The 22050-nt window shown below is 38.5% G+C and overlaps 1 protein-coding gene across 7 annotated transcripts in view; it reads right to left on the bottom strand.

Moving 5' to 3' along the window:
* Window positions 1–11330: 11330 nt before the first annotated feature.
* LOC114025726 (transducin-like enhancer protein 1) overlaps window positions 11331–22050 on the bottom strand; it is a 116472-nt gene continuing 105752 nt past the window's right edge. For all 7 annotated transcript variants that reach the window (XM_027839184.1, XM_027839187.1, XM_027839186.1 and 4 more), the window contains 5 exons: window positions 20233–20480; window positions 15480–15627; window positions 12905–13055; window positions 12107–12183; window positions 11331–11961 (listed from right to left, as the gene is read on the bottom strand). In XM_027839184.1, the coding sequence (XP_027694985.1) occupies window positions 11854–11961; window positions 12107–12183; window positions 12905–13055; window positions 15480–15627; window positions 20233–20480 (732 nt within the window). In that variant the 3' untranslated portion in view covers window positions 11331–11853. The remainder of the gene's footprint in view (window positions 11962–12106; window positions 12184–12904; window positions 13056–15479; window positions 15628–20232; window positions 20481–22050) is intronic.

Here is a 22050-nt window from a genome sequence, read left to right as displayed (position 1 = left end):
ATCCCCACCCATTAGCTGGGATCAGGAACTCTTATTTGCTGATCTTAGTAGACAGCTGGTTGAGATGAAAGCCAGCCAGGCCCAAAGCGCCTGATAACAGTAGAAGGAGGTGAAAAGGGACAGTATTAAATAGGAATTTTAAGCATCCTGAAACTTTGAAAGAAGTTTTTATTTAAAGATCAAGCCAACTGATTGTTCAAGAGGACTTGCTATACAGGAAATGATTGCTGGCACAGGACTTAATGTATGCTAGCCATATTGAATAATCTCATATCTGCCACTTGCACCTATAATCTAAGTATGATTTAGTGCTCTTACTCAAGTCTTTTCTTGTAGAACAGGATTTTTAACTTTTTTTGTATCATAGACCCATTTGGCAGAATCTGGTGAAACCTATGGACCCCTTCTCAGAATAATGTTTTTGGATGCATAAAATAAAATACATATGTTTACAATAGGTAACTAAGGTTAGTGGAAAATAAAGATGTAATTTTTCCCCATCCAAATTCATGGATCCCTCTTGTTGGGGGGAAGGGATTATATGTACCCCAGGTTAAGAACTCCTGTTATAAAGTCATATTCAGTTTTTCTTCACATTTTATAAGAGGGTCTGTTAGTTGATTCTTATCTATAAATCAATATGTTATTACCAAGGTGTTTTTTTTAAGTATTGCCACTATATAGCATACATTTAATTTAAAAAAAAAAGCAACAGTAGAGGTCTAGACTTGCGATTTTTGTCAGGAATGGGAACTTAAGGTATTCTTCCACTGGTGACAATCAGCAACTCACTTGCCCCTTGGTCTTAGAATATGACCTGAGACTTCACAGTCAACAGATTGGCAAATTGACAAGGAAAACGTCAAATTCTGGAGAGACTATGGGAAAACAGGTACAATAATGTATTATTGGTTGGAAATGTGAACTGGTTTGGCCATTCTGGAAAGCAATTTTAAACTATGTCCCAAAGCTATCAAACTGTGTGTATGTTTCGATATGTAGTTATAGTGATACTGCTATTAGGTTTATACCTCAAAGATATTAAAGGAAGATAAAATGACCCACATGTACAAAAAGATTAATAGCATCTTCTTTTGTGGAGGCAAAGAATTGGAAAGTGAGGGAATATCCATTAGTGAAGGAATGGTGAACAAGTTACAACGGTATATGAATGTGATGGAATACTACTATGCTATAAGCAATGGTGAAGGGGATGGTTGCAGAGAAATTTAGGAAGACATATCAACTGATGCAGAATAAAGTGACAGAACCAAGAAACCAGTTTATACAATAACAATAATATTGTACAAACAATTAATTTTGAAAGATATAGGAACTCTGATCAACTCAATGGTTAACCACAACTCCAAAGGATTCAGGACGAAGCATATTACCTACATCCAGCTAAGAGAGAGGAGGAACTCAGAGTACAGATTGAGGCATATTTATATATTTGACATTGCCAATGTGGTAATTTATTAAATTTATTAAAACTTTTCAAACTTTAAAGCACTATATAAATGTTAGCCTATTGTTATTATCACTATGTTTCAAATGGAGCATATAGTGCCATTAAAATGGCTATTTGATTTAATTTTTTTAAGTTATAGAAGACATCTCCTTATAAAGAGGTAAGAGATTCAGTGTACAGATTGAGATATACATGCAGACACGTATATGTATATGTTTCAGACATGGCCAATGTAGGAATTTATTTAGATTGACTATACATGTTTGTAACTGGGAGTTTGCTTTTCATGCTTTTTTGGGGGGAGGGGGGAGGCAATTGGGGTTAAGTGGCTTGCCTAGAGTCACACAGTTAGTGTCAAGCATCTGAGGCAGGATTTGAACTCAGGTTCTCCTGACTCCAGGGCTGGTGTTCTACCAACTGCACCACCTAGCTGCCCCTTCATGCTTTCTTAGTGGAGGTAAAGGGAAAGATGGGAGAAAGGGAAAGTGGATTTTCATTTAATTTTAAAATATTTTAAAAGTCATATGACTCCCTGAAAATCATGATTAAAAAAATTTTTAAGGAAGTTATAGGGGAAGAAAAGAATGACTATTAAATTAACTATTAAGGATGGATAGTACTTTACATTCTAAATGTGAAGCTATGTATTAGCACTATTACAATTCCAGAGTGCTATGCAATTGATTCAGTAGGATGAGCAAGTAAATTGAAAAGCAAACTAATGTCTCTTCAGACACTGGAACCCAGAAAAGAAATTTGCTCCCAGGTGGAAAATGTGACGCAATCAACCAATGAATCTCTGACCCAAAGAACAAGAGCTTTGTCTTTCTTATGAATTGTCTTTTTGCAGGGGGCAGGATATGGGTCACTTCATAGAACAGCAGAAAGAAAACCAGAAGGGCAAAGACCTGAATAGATGAACTTCACTTTCATACTGATGGTTTAGATTGGAGAAAAGGAAACAGTTTCTTCCTGTTCTTTATTTTCCCCATATAAAATACTCTCATGAAACCTTCCGCTAGAATCCCTTTTAAGAAAAGGTTTAAAAAAAAAGAAGAAAAAGAAGAAAACCACTGATTAAGATGCTAGCACTGGGTAGGAACAATGCGTCTCATTTCGTGCACGTGATATACCAGGACAGCCACCTGCAGAAATTAAATTGGCTTTGCATTCCTTTACTTTAAGATAGGGGTATATGTAGCCCAACTTAAAGCAGAGACTGGGTCAATACAGAAAGTTGAAGGTGGGAAATATATACTCTGTTGATCCATCTCGCCCCAATTCTGCTGCTAACATCACAGTTAGAGGGAAATACTTGGAAAGGAGAAAAAGAAGAAACATAGAGAAAAGTTCTGCCCCTCTTTCAAACCTCTCATTTGCCTTCCAATTCTCCTCTCTCCCCAGCCCACAATTGACTTGAGCTGCCAACTCCTAATTCAGAAATAGTTTTCAAAGCCTTTGAGTGTCAACCACTCAACAGTAACTGGATTAGGTGAATGACCAAGGGCATCTATTTCTTCTACCCAAAACTAGGATGAAGAAATTTAACAGCAAGAGAATAAGTGGTCCAATTCATAGCTGGGACAGTGGCTACTTGAATAAAGTGGACCTTCAAATAATAAAAGTGGACATTTATAGAGAGTTTTAAAGTTTGAAATAGACTTTAAATGTATTATTTTACTTGATCTTCACAATCTTGGGGATTAGGTACCATAGGTATTATCTCCATTTTATAGATAAGGGAATTTAGGTACATAAAGATTAACTGACTTTCCCATAGTCATAGAATTTGCACCCAGGCCTCATGAGCCCATTGCCAAATCCAGCCCTCTTCATGGCCATATTCACGTTGAGTGAAAATAAATCTTTAACAGTCTTCAAATTTCTTTCTTCTCCTTCCCTTTCCCTTCTTTCTTTCCTTCTTTCTTTTCTTCCTTCATTTTGTATGAGATTGGGTTTCCCTGTCTCACCCAGGAAAGAAGTACTCATAGGCCAATTCCACTATTGACTGACACCAAAGCTTTGACCTGCTCCATTTCTGACCTGGACTAGATTGCCAAGCAATCCCTTACGCAGCTTAGTGACACCCTCTCCTAGGAGTTCTTCATATTGGTGCCAGACTTAATGAGGGTACCCTATTGCAGCTCAGAACTCCCAAGGTGAAGAGATCCACCAGCCTGAGCTTCCCCAGTAGCAGAGAGATGAAAAGGCCCACACCATCATGCCCAGCTTTCAAGTTTCTAAGAGTAAAACTTTCACCAATATTCCAACAGAAATACATTCATATTCACAGGTGCAACAGCATAAACCTATTAAAGGAAGGGGCTGTGGCAATCACAACTTAGCCTGTGTTAAAAACTGTTTTCATGCCCTCTCTAATCTTTGTCCAAATAGTTAAATGGTGCCAACACACAGTAGACATAAGGCACAATTAACATTAGTTGATGAAAATTTGAGACAGAGCATAAAAATCTGCTTCCTGCTTTGTTATGGAGAAGCACACAGTGCATGCTTGTTAAGTGTAACACACTTTTTTTAAAAAAAAAGTCATGTTTTCAAAGGATGAAGTAAGTTTGAGTTAATTTATTTACTTCAAGGGAAAGGTGCCAAGCCAGATGGCATTGGAAACAAAGACCAGTCTTCATAAGCACCACCCAATGCATGCTTACCACTGAACAGACTCAACAACAAGGGTGCCAGTGACAGCAGTGGTTTCAGTGGTGTGGACACTCTCCTGTTTGAAACTGGCCCAAGACCATCTATTTCTTTTGCAAGTTACCACCATCTGGTAGTAGTTCAGTAGACTGCCAACGTGGGTCCAACTCAAAGTGGCAACCTCACAATGAACTGTGTGTCCTGGGATAAAGCTCTATACTATCCTTCTTGGGTTTTGAGTACAAATAGGATATTACTCATTTATCTTTATATGAGGAAGTTTTTAATTTTTTTTAGTTTATTATTTTTTTAAAGGGAAAAGGGGTTGTGTGTACAAGTCCCTGATTTTAACTTTCCTAACACCACTTCCTTTGCGCAAACATGCCAATAGTAGGGTTATTTTTTTTAAGTTATATTTTTCAGTCAACCACAAGGGGTCAGAGGCCTAAAATGGTTGTCAATTCTTATTTTCCTAGCAAGTTAGAGATCCCTCATTTTAAAAGCTAACATGATTTCATACAACCTTATGAAAAAGTAAGATATTACATGGTATGCTAATTGTCCAGAAGCAACTCCAAAGGAGTTCTTGAATTCCAATGTGGGAAGGGACCTGAGATGATCTAGGTTCAACCCTAACCTGAAACATGAATCCCCTCTTTGACCTTTGCAAGTAGCCAATCTGCCTATTTATGAATACCACCCAATGATGGGACATTACCTCCTGTATCAGGCAGCCCATTCCATTTCTGGAAAGTTCATTGTAAGTTTTTTCTTATACCATATCAAAAGTCTACCTCTAGAACCTTTCTATGTGTGTTATTTTCCTCTATTAGAATGTGAACTCCTTGCGAGCAGGATCTCTCTACTTTTCCACATGCCCAGCACTTAACACATACTAGGAGATGAATTAAAAAAAATTTTTTTTTTGTTCTTTCCATCCAGGGTTCAGACAGCAGCTAATCTCAAACTATAAAGTCTGTTGGTCTTGTTTCTTGGAGAGTAGTGGATAGTTTCTAAATTTGTGAATTCCTCCTACCAATTCACATCACAACTGCTCTTTAATTTATAGTCTTGGAGAGCACTGGGGTACTGAGGTTAAATGACTTGCCCAAAGCCACTTTCCTAATATGGAGAGTTAGGTGGCATGATGGATACAGCACTGGGCCTGGAGTCACAAGACCTGAGCTCAGACTTGACCTCAAATACTTGGAGCTGTATGTCCATGGGAAAGTCACTTAATCTATGTTTGCTTCAGTTTCCTCATCTGTGAAATGGGGATAATAGCACCTATCTCCCAGGATTGTTGTGAGGATCAGATGAGATAATATTAAAACACTTAGCACAGTGCCTGGAATGTAGTAAGCACCATATAAATGTTAATTTTTATTATTATTATTGTTAGTGTTGAAGGCAAGACTTGAATCCAGGGCTTTCTATCTCTAAAGTCATCCCAACTTTCTAAACACAAGACCACACTAATCTTTAATAGGACAAGTATCTATCTCTCTGTGATGGTTTAGGTTAATCAGATCAGGATACAATGGAGTTGGATGAGCACCCTTTTAGCTCTTTGGTTCTTCAGTTTTTATTGTCATTAAAATATCATTACATTAGGTTTTCAAAACTTTGAAGAATTCACACTGTTCCAAGAAGTGGATTTGAAAATAAACTACTTTTCTAGGAATTCACTTGTACTGAGGATTCCTATTCTATCTTCATTTTACTTGGAGTTCTTAGTGTCAGAACTACCAATATCCAGAGGCCAAGACTCTTAACTGGAAATAAAAACAAGAAATGTCAACTCCAGTTCAAAGGTGATAGAAGCTGTGTCCTACACTCTGTTGCTAATTTGATCCTTAATCCATAGAGGAAGGAGGCTCTGAAACTTAAGACGGTGATCACAGATTCAGGTCTAAAGGGACATCACTCAAACTTCTTTTAACAAAGGATCTTATATTAGTTTGGTAAAGATTTTTATCTGTGGCTCAGATAAAGAGCCTAGGATCACTTGTTTGCCAGGTGTCCAAACAAAGAACATGGCTAAAGAGGTGATGGACTTCTGAAAGTAACAGGTTTTTGAGGTTTTAAAAAAACTCTTTCAAACAGTAATTAGGCAGAGGGGAGAAGTAATCTTTCCTGGCAAGCTGCGTTATCATGCAGGACGACTTCAGCAACTTGGAGCAAAAACTGAATCCTAAAACACAGGTGGAATTTCTGGATATGAAGCAATTAACATGCCAGGTGTTGGGAGAAGAGGACTTGAGGAGTCTTATCTTTTCTGACAACAGAATCAGGTTCAAAGTTATTAAAGACTCATTTTAAGGAGAACAAAACCCAGGAGTAAAAGCCCACGTCTCTTTACTCTCCTCTAAACTGCTGGGCCAACTGAAGCAAGCCTCTGTAATTTTTTCTTCCGTAAAATGAAAATTCCTGCCCACACCTCATAGAACATTAACAAGGTCAAATTAAATCTTATATATACGTTTTGAGTGCACTGTAAGAGAACTACTAATTTTTTTTAATGAAAGAAGTAGGAAAATAGTCTTCATAGGGCTTCACTAGGCACACTCCAGAGCTCTATAATAAAAGGTACATAGTAGAAACCTATTTTGGAGATAGGAAGGCCAGAAACTATCATACAATATGAGATCATGTTAAACTTTTATGTTCACCACTTATGAATAAAGGTATTATGGAAAATAAAAAATTGTACGTGCATAAATGAAATTATAAATCTAATGGAACAAACTTGGGAATATATTTGAAACTGGATTTTAAAAAAAAGCATTCTCTAGGAATGATAAATATTGGTGCAGAATTGTAACTCTTAAAAGAGAAATAAAGAAATTTGGGTAAGCCGATGGGAGAAAACACTGCTAGCAACTCCTAAGATATAAGGTCAGCCTGTGTTTCAAAATAACACTCATGATAGATTGTTTAGATGACTTTCAGTATGTGGTATCAACATCAAGGAGACTCCTAGCTTCAGAAAACAAAGTGAGGAAATAGACTTTCTGCCACTGGTGCTTTCTGGCACAGAGTAACCTGATTGAAAACAGTTAAGAGGAATGATCAATGACCTTCATTTACTCACACTAAGGGCAGGAGACAGGTTGAAAAACCGCAGAACTACAAAGTATTACTCTTTGATTAATCAAGAGTTTAGGATACCATATACCTAAAAAGAATAGAAAGAGAAAAATGCAAATCCATGTTAAAAGACAAGAAATCTTCAAGATAGAAAAATGCAAAAAAAAGGACTGACTTGAATGTGGAAGAAAAAAAATCTGTGGGGAAAATTCTGATGAAATCATCTTGAAGGATGGAGTGTAAGAAACAATGACTACTGTTAATGTCTGAGCTAAAAAAAATTTTTAAGTAATACCATGGCACCAGGTTAATATCTTTCAAAGGGAGCATGAAGTCTAGATTAGAAAGTTGTTCCTGTAAAGCAGGAAAAAATAAAATACGCAAGAAATCAGACTACATTAAGTGAGTGGAATAACTAATTGAGGCTTTTAAACTAACTGAAAAGAACCACAAAGTCCCTAAAATTGTTTTTAAAAACACAATATTTAAAAATATAAACCCATGAAAAAATTAGAAGGGTTGGTTTATTTAATTCTTAAGGTAGCAAAGTAACTGGCTGACAACCTAATGAATACATGCAGTTTCAAGCTTTTTTCAGCATACTGGATAATCTGGAAAAAGGATGGATATAGATAGATGGCAGGTAGATAGAGATGAATAGACAGATATCTGGTAAGAAAAGTCAGCTTTGGAAGTTACCATAATTCTTCTATAAAGCTCAACAGGAAAAACAATATCATTAGAGAAAATTAAGTTAAGGAAGTTGGACCTTGTGGCCCTTTGGGGATTAGACACACTGAATCAGTTCATAAAAGTTATTTTTTATGTACAGTTAGCTTGTAGCTTAACTATGTGAGTTTGTTTAAACTGGTTTATGATTAAAATGATCTCACAGATTTTCTGTTAATGACAATGTCCCCAGTTGACTGTTGTAGGCAAAGACTTTGAAGGGAGGTGTGAGGTTGGGTGTAATGAAATAAAGTAACTATTAATTTACTAAACAAGTGGTATTGAAAGAAAGGCAGGATTCGGTTGACTTCTCATTTCTGGGTTTGCATTAGTTTGCATTCGTGATGCTACTCAACTTACTCATTTCCTATGAGCTACTCCACCCATCACAGAAAGATGGTCACACCCTGAATCTTGCCATCACCCATAAATGTATCACCTCCATGGTTCAAGAAATCTGAAATCTTAATTGACCATAATCGACTTTTCACTGCTCCTTTGGCCTTCCTTTTCCAAACCCTACTGTCTACATGGATCTTCAATTCCTTGATCTCTCAATTCTCTTCCACCCCATTTCCCTTGTACTCGCCACTCTCTTTTCCCCATGTTGGCCCCTTGATGAACCAATTCATCTCTACACTGTTCTCCTCTCTTAAATCCCTACCCCCTTTCTTTCACCAATTATACCTAAGTCTTAACCTTTGATCACTCCCACCATTTGCCACCTTTGCACCTATATACGTGCTGCTGAATGAAGATGGATACAATCATGCAACTATTCTGACTGAATCCACTATAAATTTATTTGGGCCCTCACTGCCATTGGGCAATTCTACTATACCTCCCTTTTCAACTCACTATCTCACTCTTCACTGCTGCCCTTCCAAACCTTTTAATCCCTTCTCAAACCTCCCCTGGCTCCCTCCACATTCTCAGCTGAGAACCTTTTTTCATATTTTACAGAAAATGTTGAGGTTATTTGCCATGAGTTCCCTCTTCTCTCTTCCTCATCTCTTATCAGCCAGATGTGGTCTACCCCTCTCTTTCACTGTTGTCTCACACAGTAAAGTAGTTTTACTCCTTACGAAGGCTAGCCCCTATACCTGTTCAAATAATCCCACTCTAATCTGTCTTCTCCAATAGACTTCCCCCTCTGTCATCTCCACTCTATCACTTTCAGTCTCTCTACTGGTTCCTTTCCTACTGCCTACAAACATGCCCATGTTTCCCCGAATCCTGAAAAACCCAACTGATCTTTCATCCCCACTACCGTCTTTTGTCTCTTCTGCTCTTTGTAATTAAATTCCTTGAAAAGTAAAGGCAGTAGGTGCCTCCAGTCTCTCTTTCTTCTCAACCCTTTACAATCTGGCTTGACTTTATCATTACACCAAAATTGTTCTCTCCAAAGTTTACAGTGATCTCTTAGCTGCCAAATCCAATGGTCTTTTCTCAATCTTTCTTCTCCTTGACCTCTCTGCAGCCTTTGATCATCCTCTCTCTCCTTCGTACTCTTTTCTCTAGGTTCTTTGGGGCACCATTTTCTCCTGGTTCTCATCTTTCCTGTCTGACTACTCCTTCTGTCTCCTTTACTGGGTCCTCCTTCAGATCAAGCCCTCTACCAGTAGGTGCCCCTCAGCATTCAGCCCTGGGACCTTTTTTCCTCTCAATTTATACTATCTCATCAGCTTCCATGGATTTAATGACCACTGCTATGCTGATGACTCTCAAATCTACCTTTCCTGCTCCAAACTTTCCAACTTGCGATTTCACATTTCCAACTGCTGTTCAGACATTTCAAACTGGATGTCCTACAGTCAACCTAATCTCAACATGTTCAAAAACAGAACTCATCTTTCTCCTTATACCCCTCCTACCTCCTCTACTATTGTAACACCATTTTCCCAATCCCTCTGGCTCATAATTTAGGAGTCATCCTCAACTGCTCACGCTCAACACCTCCCTCCCCGATATCTAATCTGTTGCTCAGACGAGTCTATTTCACCTTTGCAACATCTCTTGAAAATGCTCCTTTCTCTCCTTCGACACTACTATCTCTCTAATTCGAGCCTTCATCACCTCATGCCCAGACTACTGCAGTAGCCTGTTAGGTCGACCTGCCTCAAGTGTCTTCACGTCGCAATTCACCCTGAATTCAGCCACTAAAGCAAGTTGGCCAAAGTGCAAATCCGATCATGTCACCACCTGGCTCCCTACTGTCTACAAAAAGCTCTTTGGCATTCAAAGTCCTTCAAGACTTAGCTGTCTCCTACCTTTCCATTCTTCCTATATCTTTACACCACCCCCCATAATACTCTTTGACCCAGTGGCACAGGCCTCCTGGCTGTCCCACAAACACGACACTCTCTCAGCTCCGGGCATTTTCTCTGGCTGATATCCATACACGGAAAGATCTCCCTCCCCAACTCTATCTACTAACTTCTGAACCTTCAGGTCCCAACTAAAATCTCCTCTTTTATAGGAAACTTTCCCCAACCTTTCTTCATTCGAGAGCCTTCCCTCTGTTATTTCCTATTTATCCTGTATATAGCTTCCTTTGTCTGTATTTGTTTGCATTTTGTCACCCTGATTAGATGGTGAGCTCCTTGAAGGCCGAGACTATCTTTTGTCTCTTTTTGCATATGCAATGCTTAACACAGTGCCTAGCACATAGCAGGCATTTAATACATGTTGGCTAATTGATGATCCTGTAACAACATATTTAGGACCTGGAATTTTGTCAGGAATGGGTAGATTGCAGCCCATCTCTATGTACCATACCCTTAGAGAGCTACCTGAACCTCGGAGAAGTTGAGTGACTTTCTCATGTTCACACAGGTAATCAACAACAAAGGTGAGATTTGAACTCTGGATTCCCTGACTCATCCATATACTGAGTGTTCAGAAAGAGTAAGTGATTTTTCCACAGGTCACAGAGTTATTAAATAACAGTAAGTGCTTTTAACTCAGGTCTTCTGACGCTTAAGATTAGTGCTCTTTCCATTATACCACACTTGCCTTCAAGGTTCTGACCTGTGAGTTCTAGTCATGAGAATATTGTAGGGAGAATTAATTCAGAAGAAATAATTCCTGCTTCTCAAAAGCTTCTCCCCCACTTCTTCCCCTTCTCCCCACCCTGCACCCTCCATCCCTGGCAAACTGCCATTTATAGCTTTGACACAGTTCACAGTCTACAACAGGGACACATCTGGTTGGCTACACAAGTACAACATGAGAGTTCAAATACAAATTCATTAAACAGAACAAAAAAGCTCATTTTAAAGCTTCTGTACATACATTTTGGACTCACTTATAAAAGCCATATTAATGCCTCCACCCCACTCCCAACACCCTGACAAACAACTCAATAAAGAAGGGGGAAAAACACTTGTTGGTACTAAAGCCTTTACTGTAATAAACCAAATATATTTACAATTTATACAAATGTTTAACCTTCAACAAAAATACAAAAAACATATCACAAGATGCAAAACCAGGGAACAAGTTCATCGGAGACACCACTGCTCTACATAGGACAGAATGCAAGTTGAACTGCAAAGAACAGAAAGGTAATCTCACATATTCAGGCAATGAGAGCGATCTCTAGGAGGTCACAGAGACAGAAAGTAAAAGGCTCCAACATTCTTCAACAGATTCAGTCTCTGAATCCTAAGACCTTGGCTATCTGTCCGTTCATTTTTGCCTCCATGCTTCCTTTGGGTCTAGGCAGGTGACCTTTATTTAGTTTGCTGGATGTTGCCTTGTCTTTGTATACTCGGAGTAGTTTCATGAAAAGGCTTAGAAACATCAGATTTCTTCTTTTTGTTCCTTAAGTTACAATCTTTCTACTTCTACAAATTCAAAACATTTTGGCCCAGTTCAACTCTAAAAGTTAAAACCACATCATGTTTTCAGTAGATTACTTCATAGACTGTAGCTTTCTTGTCTCCAGAGCCAGTGACTATGTATTTATCATCCACAGAGATGTCACAGCTAAGCACTGATGAGGACTCTTTGGACTAGAAAAACAAAAAAACGACACATTACTGAGAGAAGAGATAAAAAACAGACCACATTCACATCTAGTTTCACATATTTGGGAGAGTCACAGATATCATGGACAAGTTACATTTCCGTAATTATTTCTAGGAAAGGAGCTCCTACCTGGAATATACTGGCTCCATAGGGGGTCCTCCAGGCATTAAGGAGGTTATCTTTTCCAGTACTCACAAACCATTTACCTATTAAGTAGAAAGGGTACATGGAAAGTTTTAACAAGAAAGAAAGAGAAAAATCCCCAAACCCATCATAAGACAGCTACACTGGATTTACTTAAGATTTACCTAAACTTATGCACATCCTTTTAATATCTGGCTGTTAATATCTGACCAGGAAACTACCTGGTCAGAGAGAAGGAAAATTTAAGGATGACTATGAGAGCCTATGAACCTAGGTGGATATTGATGGTCTCAATCAAAACAGTAAAGGTTAAAGGAAGGGCAAGTTTATGGGGAAAATGGATTCTGTTTTCTGACATGCTGAATTTGAACCACTGATAGGACAGACAGTTGGAGATGTGGGACTAGAATTCATGAAAAAGATTCGGATTGAATATACAGACATAGATGTCATAATATAATGTAAATTTCTACCATTCCCAATGTATGTTTTATAGAAAAAGTAGAGATGGGGAAGGGTAAAACTTTTCCTTAAAGAATACCAAATCTATATGAATACAATTCCATAGTCTGGATAACATTTCTCATTAGTTAGAAGGATTGAAGCAGACACTTATTAGTAGTTTCTGTGGGCATTATTAACACAATGGAAAAATTATTATTATTACATCCAGCTGCTTAACTCAAGAATAGCATTTGTTCTGACATATGATCTTCAGTTAGTTTGATTTGGTTTTTTTTTTTTAAATACGTCTCCTAAGGATTTGTTTTCTATTCTACTTACCACAGTAAGCAAACTTTAGTGACAAAACACAGCTTTCGTGAAGATGCAACTGGTACTTGTCTGGTTTATTGACATGTAATACTTCCACATTACTGCTCTCCATGCCCACTGCTAGCCATTCCCCAGTTGGGCAATATCCAAGAGAAAAGATCTATAAAAAGCCAACAAGTCGATTAATTCTTCTGCATAAAAAGTACGAAGGGGAAGAGGATGAATGGTACTAGGATATATCTACATTTAGATTTCTTTCTCTATCTCTACTAGATATGGATGGGAAAAACTCATTTAACAATGTATAAAATATAAAAATGTGTTAATTATCATAGTGCCTGACTTTCAGTAGAAATGCCTTATAAGCAGAGTAAGACAGAAAAAAGAATAAAGGAAATGAAATGAGCAGTACTCTGTGCTTTTCCTTCTCTCATAAAAATGTAGAGATTTGGGAAAACTAAGTTTCACTCAAAAACTCTGGGGGTCCTCCCCTAAAAAGAGCTTAAAATTTAAAACATTTTTTCCAAGCTTTCACTTTTCTAAAGGCAACAAACATGAGAATGATATGAACAAAGAAAGGTATATAGAAAAAGTACATTTTTATGTATGTTCCTAAACTAAAAGAAAGTAAATCCAGATGAGTCAAGGGTGCTAACATTTTTTTTTTACAAATAATTTACTTTCCATTCCCCCTCCCCCACCTTCAAAGAAAAGGAAAAATACTGGTGTGAAAAATTTTATGCATATTTTACTTCCTATTTCATCACATCTTCAAAGAAAACTAAAAGTCCTGGTTATATTGCCCCCAATGAATTTCAAATTTCTGGAAACATTACATCATTATCCCCTCAAAGACTTGATAAAGCTAGTCCTCTATTCCTTTTATTGGGGAGAAGTCATGGAGAAATCATTAAAACCAGCTGCTTCTAGTAACTGAAAGACCCCATGATAATCATTCAGGGTCTTTGAAAGACTGTAACAACCCATGGCTTCATTTTTTGTTATTCCACTGTTCTGTTCTGTGTTGTTTTCTTTTGTTTTGTTTTTTGTTTCATCAATTTGGAGATCTGTTGTGGGCAGGAAAGACTCTTCCTCCCCTTGCTGGCTTTGCACAATCTCTGCTCTTGGCCCCACTTCTAACATGGCTGAAGTCTTCCTGCCTCATTGTTCACTGTGACCCTCAATCATACATCCATGACAATTTGCAAGGATCGACTGTATTGTAAAGTTCATCCCAGAGGTTAGCAAAACTCAACTTGTTGCTTTTCTGCACATGCCATGTGTTCTCACTGATGTGGCAGCACTAACCCAAACCCTACGTGGGCAAAGGAGACAAATACAGGTGGATAAAGATGAAGCAGCCCCTCAGGGAATTGTAAGGGGGATGTAAGATTGACAATCAGCCCCAGACCACAACGGCAAATGAATCTCTGATCAATTTTGATAATGCCAAAGGTATGGCAACAGCCCAGAAGAGAACACACACTGGATTCTGCAACTGTTTCAGGTGATAAGGCCTACGTTAGGTCCATATAAGACTTACAGACCCGGAAAGGGGTGGATGGGTGGGTGGGGGTCGGCCTTATGATGTTGGCTCGTTCTGGGGGGACTTTCCCAGAACTCTAATTAGAACTTGAAAGTTCACCAAAGGACAATTTGTCTGAGTCCCTCTAGGACTTGGGGGGAAATCTAGGAGCCTTAATGAGAATGGGAGCTTGCCTGAAGTTGGATGAAATAATCCCTGGGCACCAAGCTTCTCCTCCTACCTTTGCCCTAGCCAATGTGGTTTTAAGGTATGGGCCAAAGGTCTTGCTAGGTATTAAAGTTACAGGACAACAGAGATTGAGATTGTGCCATACTTTCTAAATTAGAGGACCATCAACCAGTTTTGCAATTCTAAGCCATTAGGAGCAGCAGCAGTGGCCTGGTCCCTAGCCTGAGGATGAAATCTTCCTAGTTTTTCCAAGTATTACTTTAGATTTAGACACATCTCCACACCACTCTCACCATGGGAGATATTCACTATTTAAGTAATTTTCAAAATATCCCAAAGCTCTGAGGTTTCCACTTCTTACATTTAATTTCAAAACTCCACTTATCTAATCACGGACAAATACATTTTAAGGGATAAGTAACAGAACCGGGATCCCCTAAGATTGCTTTGCATTTCTTATCCTCCCTGATGAAAGCAAAATGAGTAACTTTCTAGGCTGCTGTGATTATTTTTATCTCCAATGAGAACACTGTTGCATATTTTCCTAGCACTATTTATATATTAATCAAATAATCATCTTTCGACCTACATTAAAATAGTGAGCATATGTACAACAGACTTTCAAATACTGCTTAAAGAAAACAGTGTATTCTTCACTACTCAAATTCCTTGAATGAAATTATGCATAAACAGAAGAGAGCAGACCGGTTCAACTTATGCTTCATGAGCCTTGGCCCATGGCACTCTGAAAACTGGGGGTGTTTCTACTTCTTTAAAAAAAGAAATCACAACTTAGCCACTCCTTTGCCTAGGCCTCTACTATCTGGAAGAAACCAACACGTATATTCAAAGGGAGGAAAGACTCATCACCTGCGAAGTGAAATCATGTTGCTGTAACTGCCGCCCTTCTCGCAGGTCCCAAGACCTGACCGTATTGTCCAAACCTCCCGTCCAGAGCTTGGTGCCATCATTCGAAATGTCAATACAGCTGGCTCCGTCTGTGTGGCCCTGGAATTGCCTGATAAAACAAACCCGATTGAATAATGATTTCCTGCCAGAGCTCAAGGTAAACACTGTTGTGTTGTTAGTTTTGGACTCTGTAGGCATGTGTCATCTCTTCTGTGTCTGCTGATTTGTAAGATGAAACTACCCTTCCCTTGGGTAGGATATGAAATTGCACCTGCAAAATGGTTTTTGTGATGCAAGCAGTAAGGAAATGGAACTCTATTTCAGCTAACTAAACAAGAGAAGTTAAATAGTTCCTTATTAGCTTTCCCCAAAAAATATTCTTTCAGAAATTCTAACTCCCCTCATACCTGTAATATTTTTTTAAAGGGCAACATGCAAAATCCCAATTTCATCCTCAAGTGAACACGATGTAACAGAACAAGGCCTGCTTAATAATATGGATGAGATCCACCATCTCCTGCCACCCCCATAGCCATCTGTGAAATGTCACATTAAATATACAGAAGGTTTAGTGACATTACCAGGACAGAATCCAGAAAACCAAACTCTCCCATTACCATGACTGAGTCAACAAAAGGATGCCCTTTGTGCCAGTGGGTTATGAGCTCACATATTTACTCAACTCTGTTTTCAGCGTTACAGCTTTGCGTTAGGAAATCCTAAATCCCAGTAACAAAGGGTCATTCCAAGTTCTATTCAGTCCTCTTGACCTCAAGCTTGGCAAAAGAGAGTCAAAAGCCAACTGCTGATGAAAATGGCAGGAATCTCAGCAAGATATTATTTTGAAGTGGAGCACAAATGCAATATTCTCAAAGCAATCACACACACACTCTCATCTGAGCACCCACTATAGGTAAAGTACTGTGCTAGGTTTGCCACTGCCCACCGAAATTAGCTATAAATCCACCTCTTTCATCTCTGTATCCTTAGTGGTTAGGACTGAACCTTATATATTTACAAAAATTTTATTTACATTTTCAAATTTTCTTCCTCTCTCCTGCTCCTCCCCGACCCACAAGAAGACAAGCAATAGGATACCCATTATACCCATGGACAGTACCTCATACATTAAAAAAACAAAAAATAAAAAAATCATACTTATTTCATTAGTAAGCAACTCCTGGTGAAAGAATTCTCTCAAATCATGCAGACTGCTAACTGTTTAACAACTTATAATCTTAGAGAGTTATCTCGTTTACTAAGAGGTTTACCTAGTGTCATGGAGGTGGTGACAGAAGCAGGTTGCGGATGAAGATCTGACTTGAAATCTAGTAAAGCTTGTACTGTACCAGCTCTCTATCTAGTATGCCTCTCTGCCTCTCACTTTGTACACAATAGAAGCCTAAATTATATTTGCTGAGGATGTCAGAGTACTAATGAACTAGGTCTTCTAATTATAATATAGAAGAGGACCTCCAAATCTCTTGATTCTAAGTGCTAAAGAATCACAGAGCTTGAGAGCTGGAAGGGACCTATGTGGCCATTTGGTCCAACCCATACAAGAAATGCATCTTGACTGTAACATATCCAACAATCTTTGCTTGAAGATTTCCAAACAGGGGGAGGGAGAGAACCAAGCACCTCTCCAGGAAGCCCAATCCACTTTTAAACAGTTCTACAACTTTCAAACTTCAAAAGAAATGAAGACAAAAGGAAAGTAAGCTAATTTTTGTTTTTAAAATTTTAGTGGCTTCAATAATACAAAAAACTGTGGTTTTCATTGGGGTGTGGATTCTCTCTCCTTTTAATAAAAACAGCCAACTCATCCATGTTTCAGTAGGACTCTGTGCGGTGCTCAAGCTGACCAATTCATCACCCAGGGTCAACTTGGTGATAAGCCTCTTCAAGCCTGGCAAAACTGGTCTTTGGAGAGTAGACAAAGTTTGTCAGCTGGGTCACACTACAAGTCTTTCAGTGACTAATGCCTAGAACTTATGGTCTACTAGCATAGCTTTCATGATCCCAAAGTCATCTCCAGATAATGATGATGAAGCATCAAAGGAAGATTTTTATGGAAGTGGCCCTGACATTGAACTTGTAGGGGAAACAAAGATAGAGGATGGAAGGCATTTTATTATGCCCTGTATAATTTGTTTTGTTTTTTTTTCGGTTGGGCAATGGGGGTTAAGTGACTTGCCCGGGGTCACACAGCTAGTAAGTGTCAAGTGTGTGGTCTGAGGCCGGATTTGAACTCAGGTCCTCCTGAATCCAGGGCCAGGGTTCTATCCACTGCACCACCTAGGTGACTGCTACCCTATGTAATTTGGAGAAAGGTTTGAACTCTCTGCTTTTCAAAGCCTTTAAGAATAGGACCATCTGGACCATGTCACTTCCTGGATCACCCCCTACTCTCACCACTAATGCCCCATAACTTTTTAAGACTCATACTCTGAGACCTGAAGCAGTGCACTGGATTCCAGTGGACCTGGTATCAGGAAGACCTGAGTTCAAATCTAGCTTCAGGCACTTACTAGCGATGTAACTCTGGGCAAATCACTTAACTAGTCTGCCTCAGTTTCTTCATCTGTAAATTGGGAATAAATAGTAGCACCTGCTTCACAGGGTTATTCTGAAGATCAAATGAGATTTTATAAACGTATAAAGTGCCTGGCAAACCTTTAAAGAGTTATATACATGCTTGTTATTATTATCAATTATTCAAATCCTCAAATCTTGCCATCTTGATAAAAGTAGGTTTTACTTCACACTATCTTCTTTACTTTACACTATCTAAAACATGCACAGTCTTTGACTTAGCCTTAATGTATTTTATTATATGCTTGCCAGTAAAAAGCTTTAGTATTTGTTCAAAACGCAGTTTTTTTTTGCTTATATGTCCTACAACTAAGCCTATTTAGGAGTTTTCACCTGTGAAAGAAACTTTTTAGAAGAAAGGGTCCATACTCAATCAAGGTCACACACACACACACACACACACACACACACACACACACACACACACCCCCTATAGCTTTTGCTCATATATACACACACCCCTATAGCTTTTGCTATATCTACAGTGTATGATTTTGTGATTATATGAAAACATCCCTATATCAGTAAAAGTCATGCAATTCTAGTCTTGTTTTACAAATGGTAAAACTTAAGCAAACAGAGATCCACAATGTCAATTTCTCATGGTTCATCCATCCATCTAACCATGCATGCATCCAACTACGTCTGCTATAAAAGCTGGAGTAGTATTATCAGGTCTTATTTGCTTGTCCTGTAAATCAGTAAAATTAATTCTATTGCCATGTCAACACCATGCGTAAGAATAGAGTATGCCTCCATGACGTTTACCCCATTTCTACCGACGTGGCTTAGAAATAAAATGGGGTGTTGAAATTTATACTACTCTCTGGTATATACACTTAAACACACAAGAGACGGTAAACTCCAAAAAGATGGTAGGCATCAAAGGAGCATACAAAACAAGAGATACCAAAACATCTCTTACATATATCAATCTCGTTCTTAACATTTAATTGATTTTAAAATGAAGCCATGCTTTCTTTAACTTATTAGGTGCCAGTTATTGTTACCAATAAAAAGCAGGGAAGCCACAGACAAGGAAGAACAAAAAATCACTTCCTAAAGACTGGAACAAGTATAAAGGTCGAGAGGATAATATACAGAAAGGCCCTCACACAAAAGGACTTTGCTAGATATAATAAGCTTATTGTGTAAGTTTTACTTAGGGCCTGAAAAACACCAATACTTAAAAAAAAAAAAAAACCAACCATGCTGCAGGGTCATGTTCTTGAAATATGTTCTTCTAGTAATTCTGCACAGTTCATAGCATCATTTCTTAGCAGGTAGCTTCTAATGTTTGCAATCAACAACTCCAGCTAAAGCAAAAGCTCTAATGAAGCCCTCTCATAACCTATGCTCATCCTTCCTCAGGCAAGACACAAATACTAGAAAATTGGGATAAAGATGACTAAAGAGAAACTGTAAAAATTCAGGGCAGGAGCCATGGTGACAGCCTTACAAGGGTCTAGGGCACACAATCTTAATCTTTTTTGGATCATAGGTACCCTTAGCAGTCCAGTGAAGTCTATGGACCCATGTCATAATCACAGTTTTTTTTTTTTTAATTCATAAAGGGAAATACAAAGGAAGCCAAATTTATACTGAAATAGTTATGAAAAGCAAAACATCAAGAACCCCTGGTCTAGAAAGTATTGGTCTTTACCCATGAAATCCTGTCATCTCAGTGCCTTTGCCCTGGCTCTACCCATCACATATCTCCTGGAAAGCTCTCTGTCCTTACTGCTTATCTCTTCCCTGGCTTCCTTTAAGACTCAGCTACAATGCCACCTCCTACAGGATGCCTTCCCCAGTTCAGATGTGGCCTGGACTTCAGTGAGACTACGTTTCCCTCTCCTTCATTCTGCATATAAAAACTGCATACACTTCTTTATGTCCACATCTCCCCCATTAGAATGTAAGCTCCTTGAGGGCAGGGATTATTTTTGCCTTTTCTTTATATCCCTAGGGTTTGGCATGGTGCCTGCCATATAGTAAGAACTTCACAAATGCTGGTTGACTGACAACTACCAAAGGCAGCCTATGGCTCAGGAACATCTGAATTGTCTACTCAAACAATGCCTCTTCTGAAATTCCTCCTTCAGGGGCCACAGTCACCCACCTGACCAATGTCTGGTTGTGCAGATCCCACACCGCGATGTTCCCGTCGCTGCAGCAGGAGAAGCAGACCTTGGAATCAGGGCTGATCGCCAGGGCGTAACAGGCAGGAGCCGAGGATGTCAGCTCAGCTTTGATGCGTGGGGTCGGAGCTGCCAGGTCCCAAATAGATAACGTACTAGCTTCTCCACCTACTATAAGGGTGCAGCCATCAGGCAGCAATTTACAGGAACGGATGTAATTATCTCTGTTCTGTGAAATAAACACTGCTCAATTACTACAGTGCACTACCCAACAAGAAATAATACTATCCTTTCTAACACTAGTTTAGTTTTAGACTTCAAATCTGGGATGTCTCAGGTGCCAAAACAGTGTAGGAAACAGAACATTCGAATCTCAATTGCTCTTTGCTGTCTTCAAATGCCATCACAAACTCACCTTAGGATATAGATGTAATAGCTTTTGCTTCCCTGCTGTGTCCATTTTTTTTACGCAGTAGACAGGGCCATATAGACTCACTTTCCCACAACTAAACATAAAGTTGCAAGCTTATTTCTCTAAGAAATAACTCTTTCCCCCTTGGCAACCTTTTCAAAACTGGCTTATAAATCCTTTGCCTCATTATACCCTGTGAATGTGAATTACCACTGGAATAATGAAGAAATGATACACATTTTTTGCTACTCACAGCTCCTCAACCTGTTTCCTAAGATGTGTGTTGTGTCTTCATTACTCAGGTAAGTTGTTACTTAAAAAAATTTCACATAGGTCTGTCCCTATAAGAGGACATATCCATTAAGTACTAGAACTCCCACCCTGAAAGGCAAAAGTAAGATGATGGGAAAATTCTCATCTTTTCTACTCCCAAAATCAGTGAGATATTATCACATATATTGAAAAACAAAATAAAACAAAAATAGGTGAGTCACACCAACAAGAGGAGGAAAGGGCTTTCTCTGTACTTCAAACTCTTCCATCCATCCATTAAATCTACAACAAATTCGTGTGTTTTCTGAAGCAACACTACAGATTTTTTCTGGATTTTTTCAGTGATTAAGAACAGTTGTTGTCAACCATTCAAAGAACCATGGAAACTTTAGCTAAGTGACTTTGTCAACATTTAAATTAAATCTACCTTACATAGCCCAAAAATACCACACACAGTGTGGGTTTTTGGTTTGGGGTCTGAATTCTGTCCAGGAAAACTGAAGAATTTTATGAAATGATCTGGCTGAAAAATGACAAGAATTCCTGTGGCTTAAATGGTAAGATAGCCAATGTCCCCAAAAAACAAACAAACCAAAAAACCTGTTGCTTGGATTCCCAGCAACTTCTTGAACACATTTTCCCTAGAAGGCAGTGTCTAACTCACAGGGGCCTCTCTGTGATTAGAGAGCGAATGCAGGCATCATCTAGATAGCACAGGCCCCTTGCACTTTGTCTAAGGCAAATGGTATGCTGTCTATAAATCTAAGAGTTACAGCTACAGTACAGAACATATTCTATCTTTTCCCTTCATATGATATTTACAAAATAACAGTCCTATTCTTAGAGATAAGCTTGCTGACTTCTTTACCGTTAAAAAAAAAATCACAATTTTAAAGTTTTTTAAATGCCTTTTTTGGACAGCCATTTTCCATTATAAACTCCTATCCTATAAAGCCTCCTTTGTAACAAAGAAAATAAGTCAAGAAAAACCAATTAACACATAATCGCGATAAGAAGCACATGTAATATTTCCTACCAATTTCTACTAGAAGGCAGGAAGTTCATTTCATCATCTATTCTCTGGAATTAATATTTTGCCCTGCTTTCTTAAATG

The sequence above is a fragment of the Vombatus ursinus genome, unplaced genomic scaffold, assembly GCF_900497805.2.
Source record: "Vombatus ursinus unplaced genomic scaffold, bare-nosed wombat genome assembly UNPS02014832.1, whole genome shotgun sequence".
Classification (NCBI taxonomy): domain Eukaryota; kingdom Metazoa; phylum Chordata; class Mammalia; order Diprotodontia; family Vombatidae; genus Vombatus; species Vombatus ursinus.
Note: the sequence above shows the minus strand (reverse complement) of the source record. Positions and strands in the feature narration are given on the sequence as shown.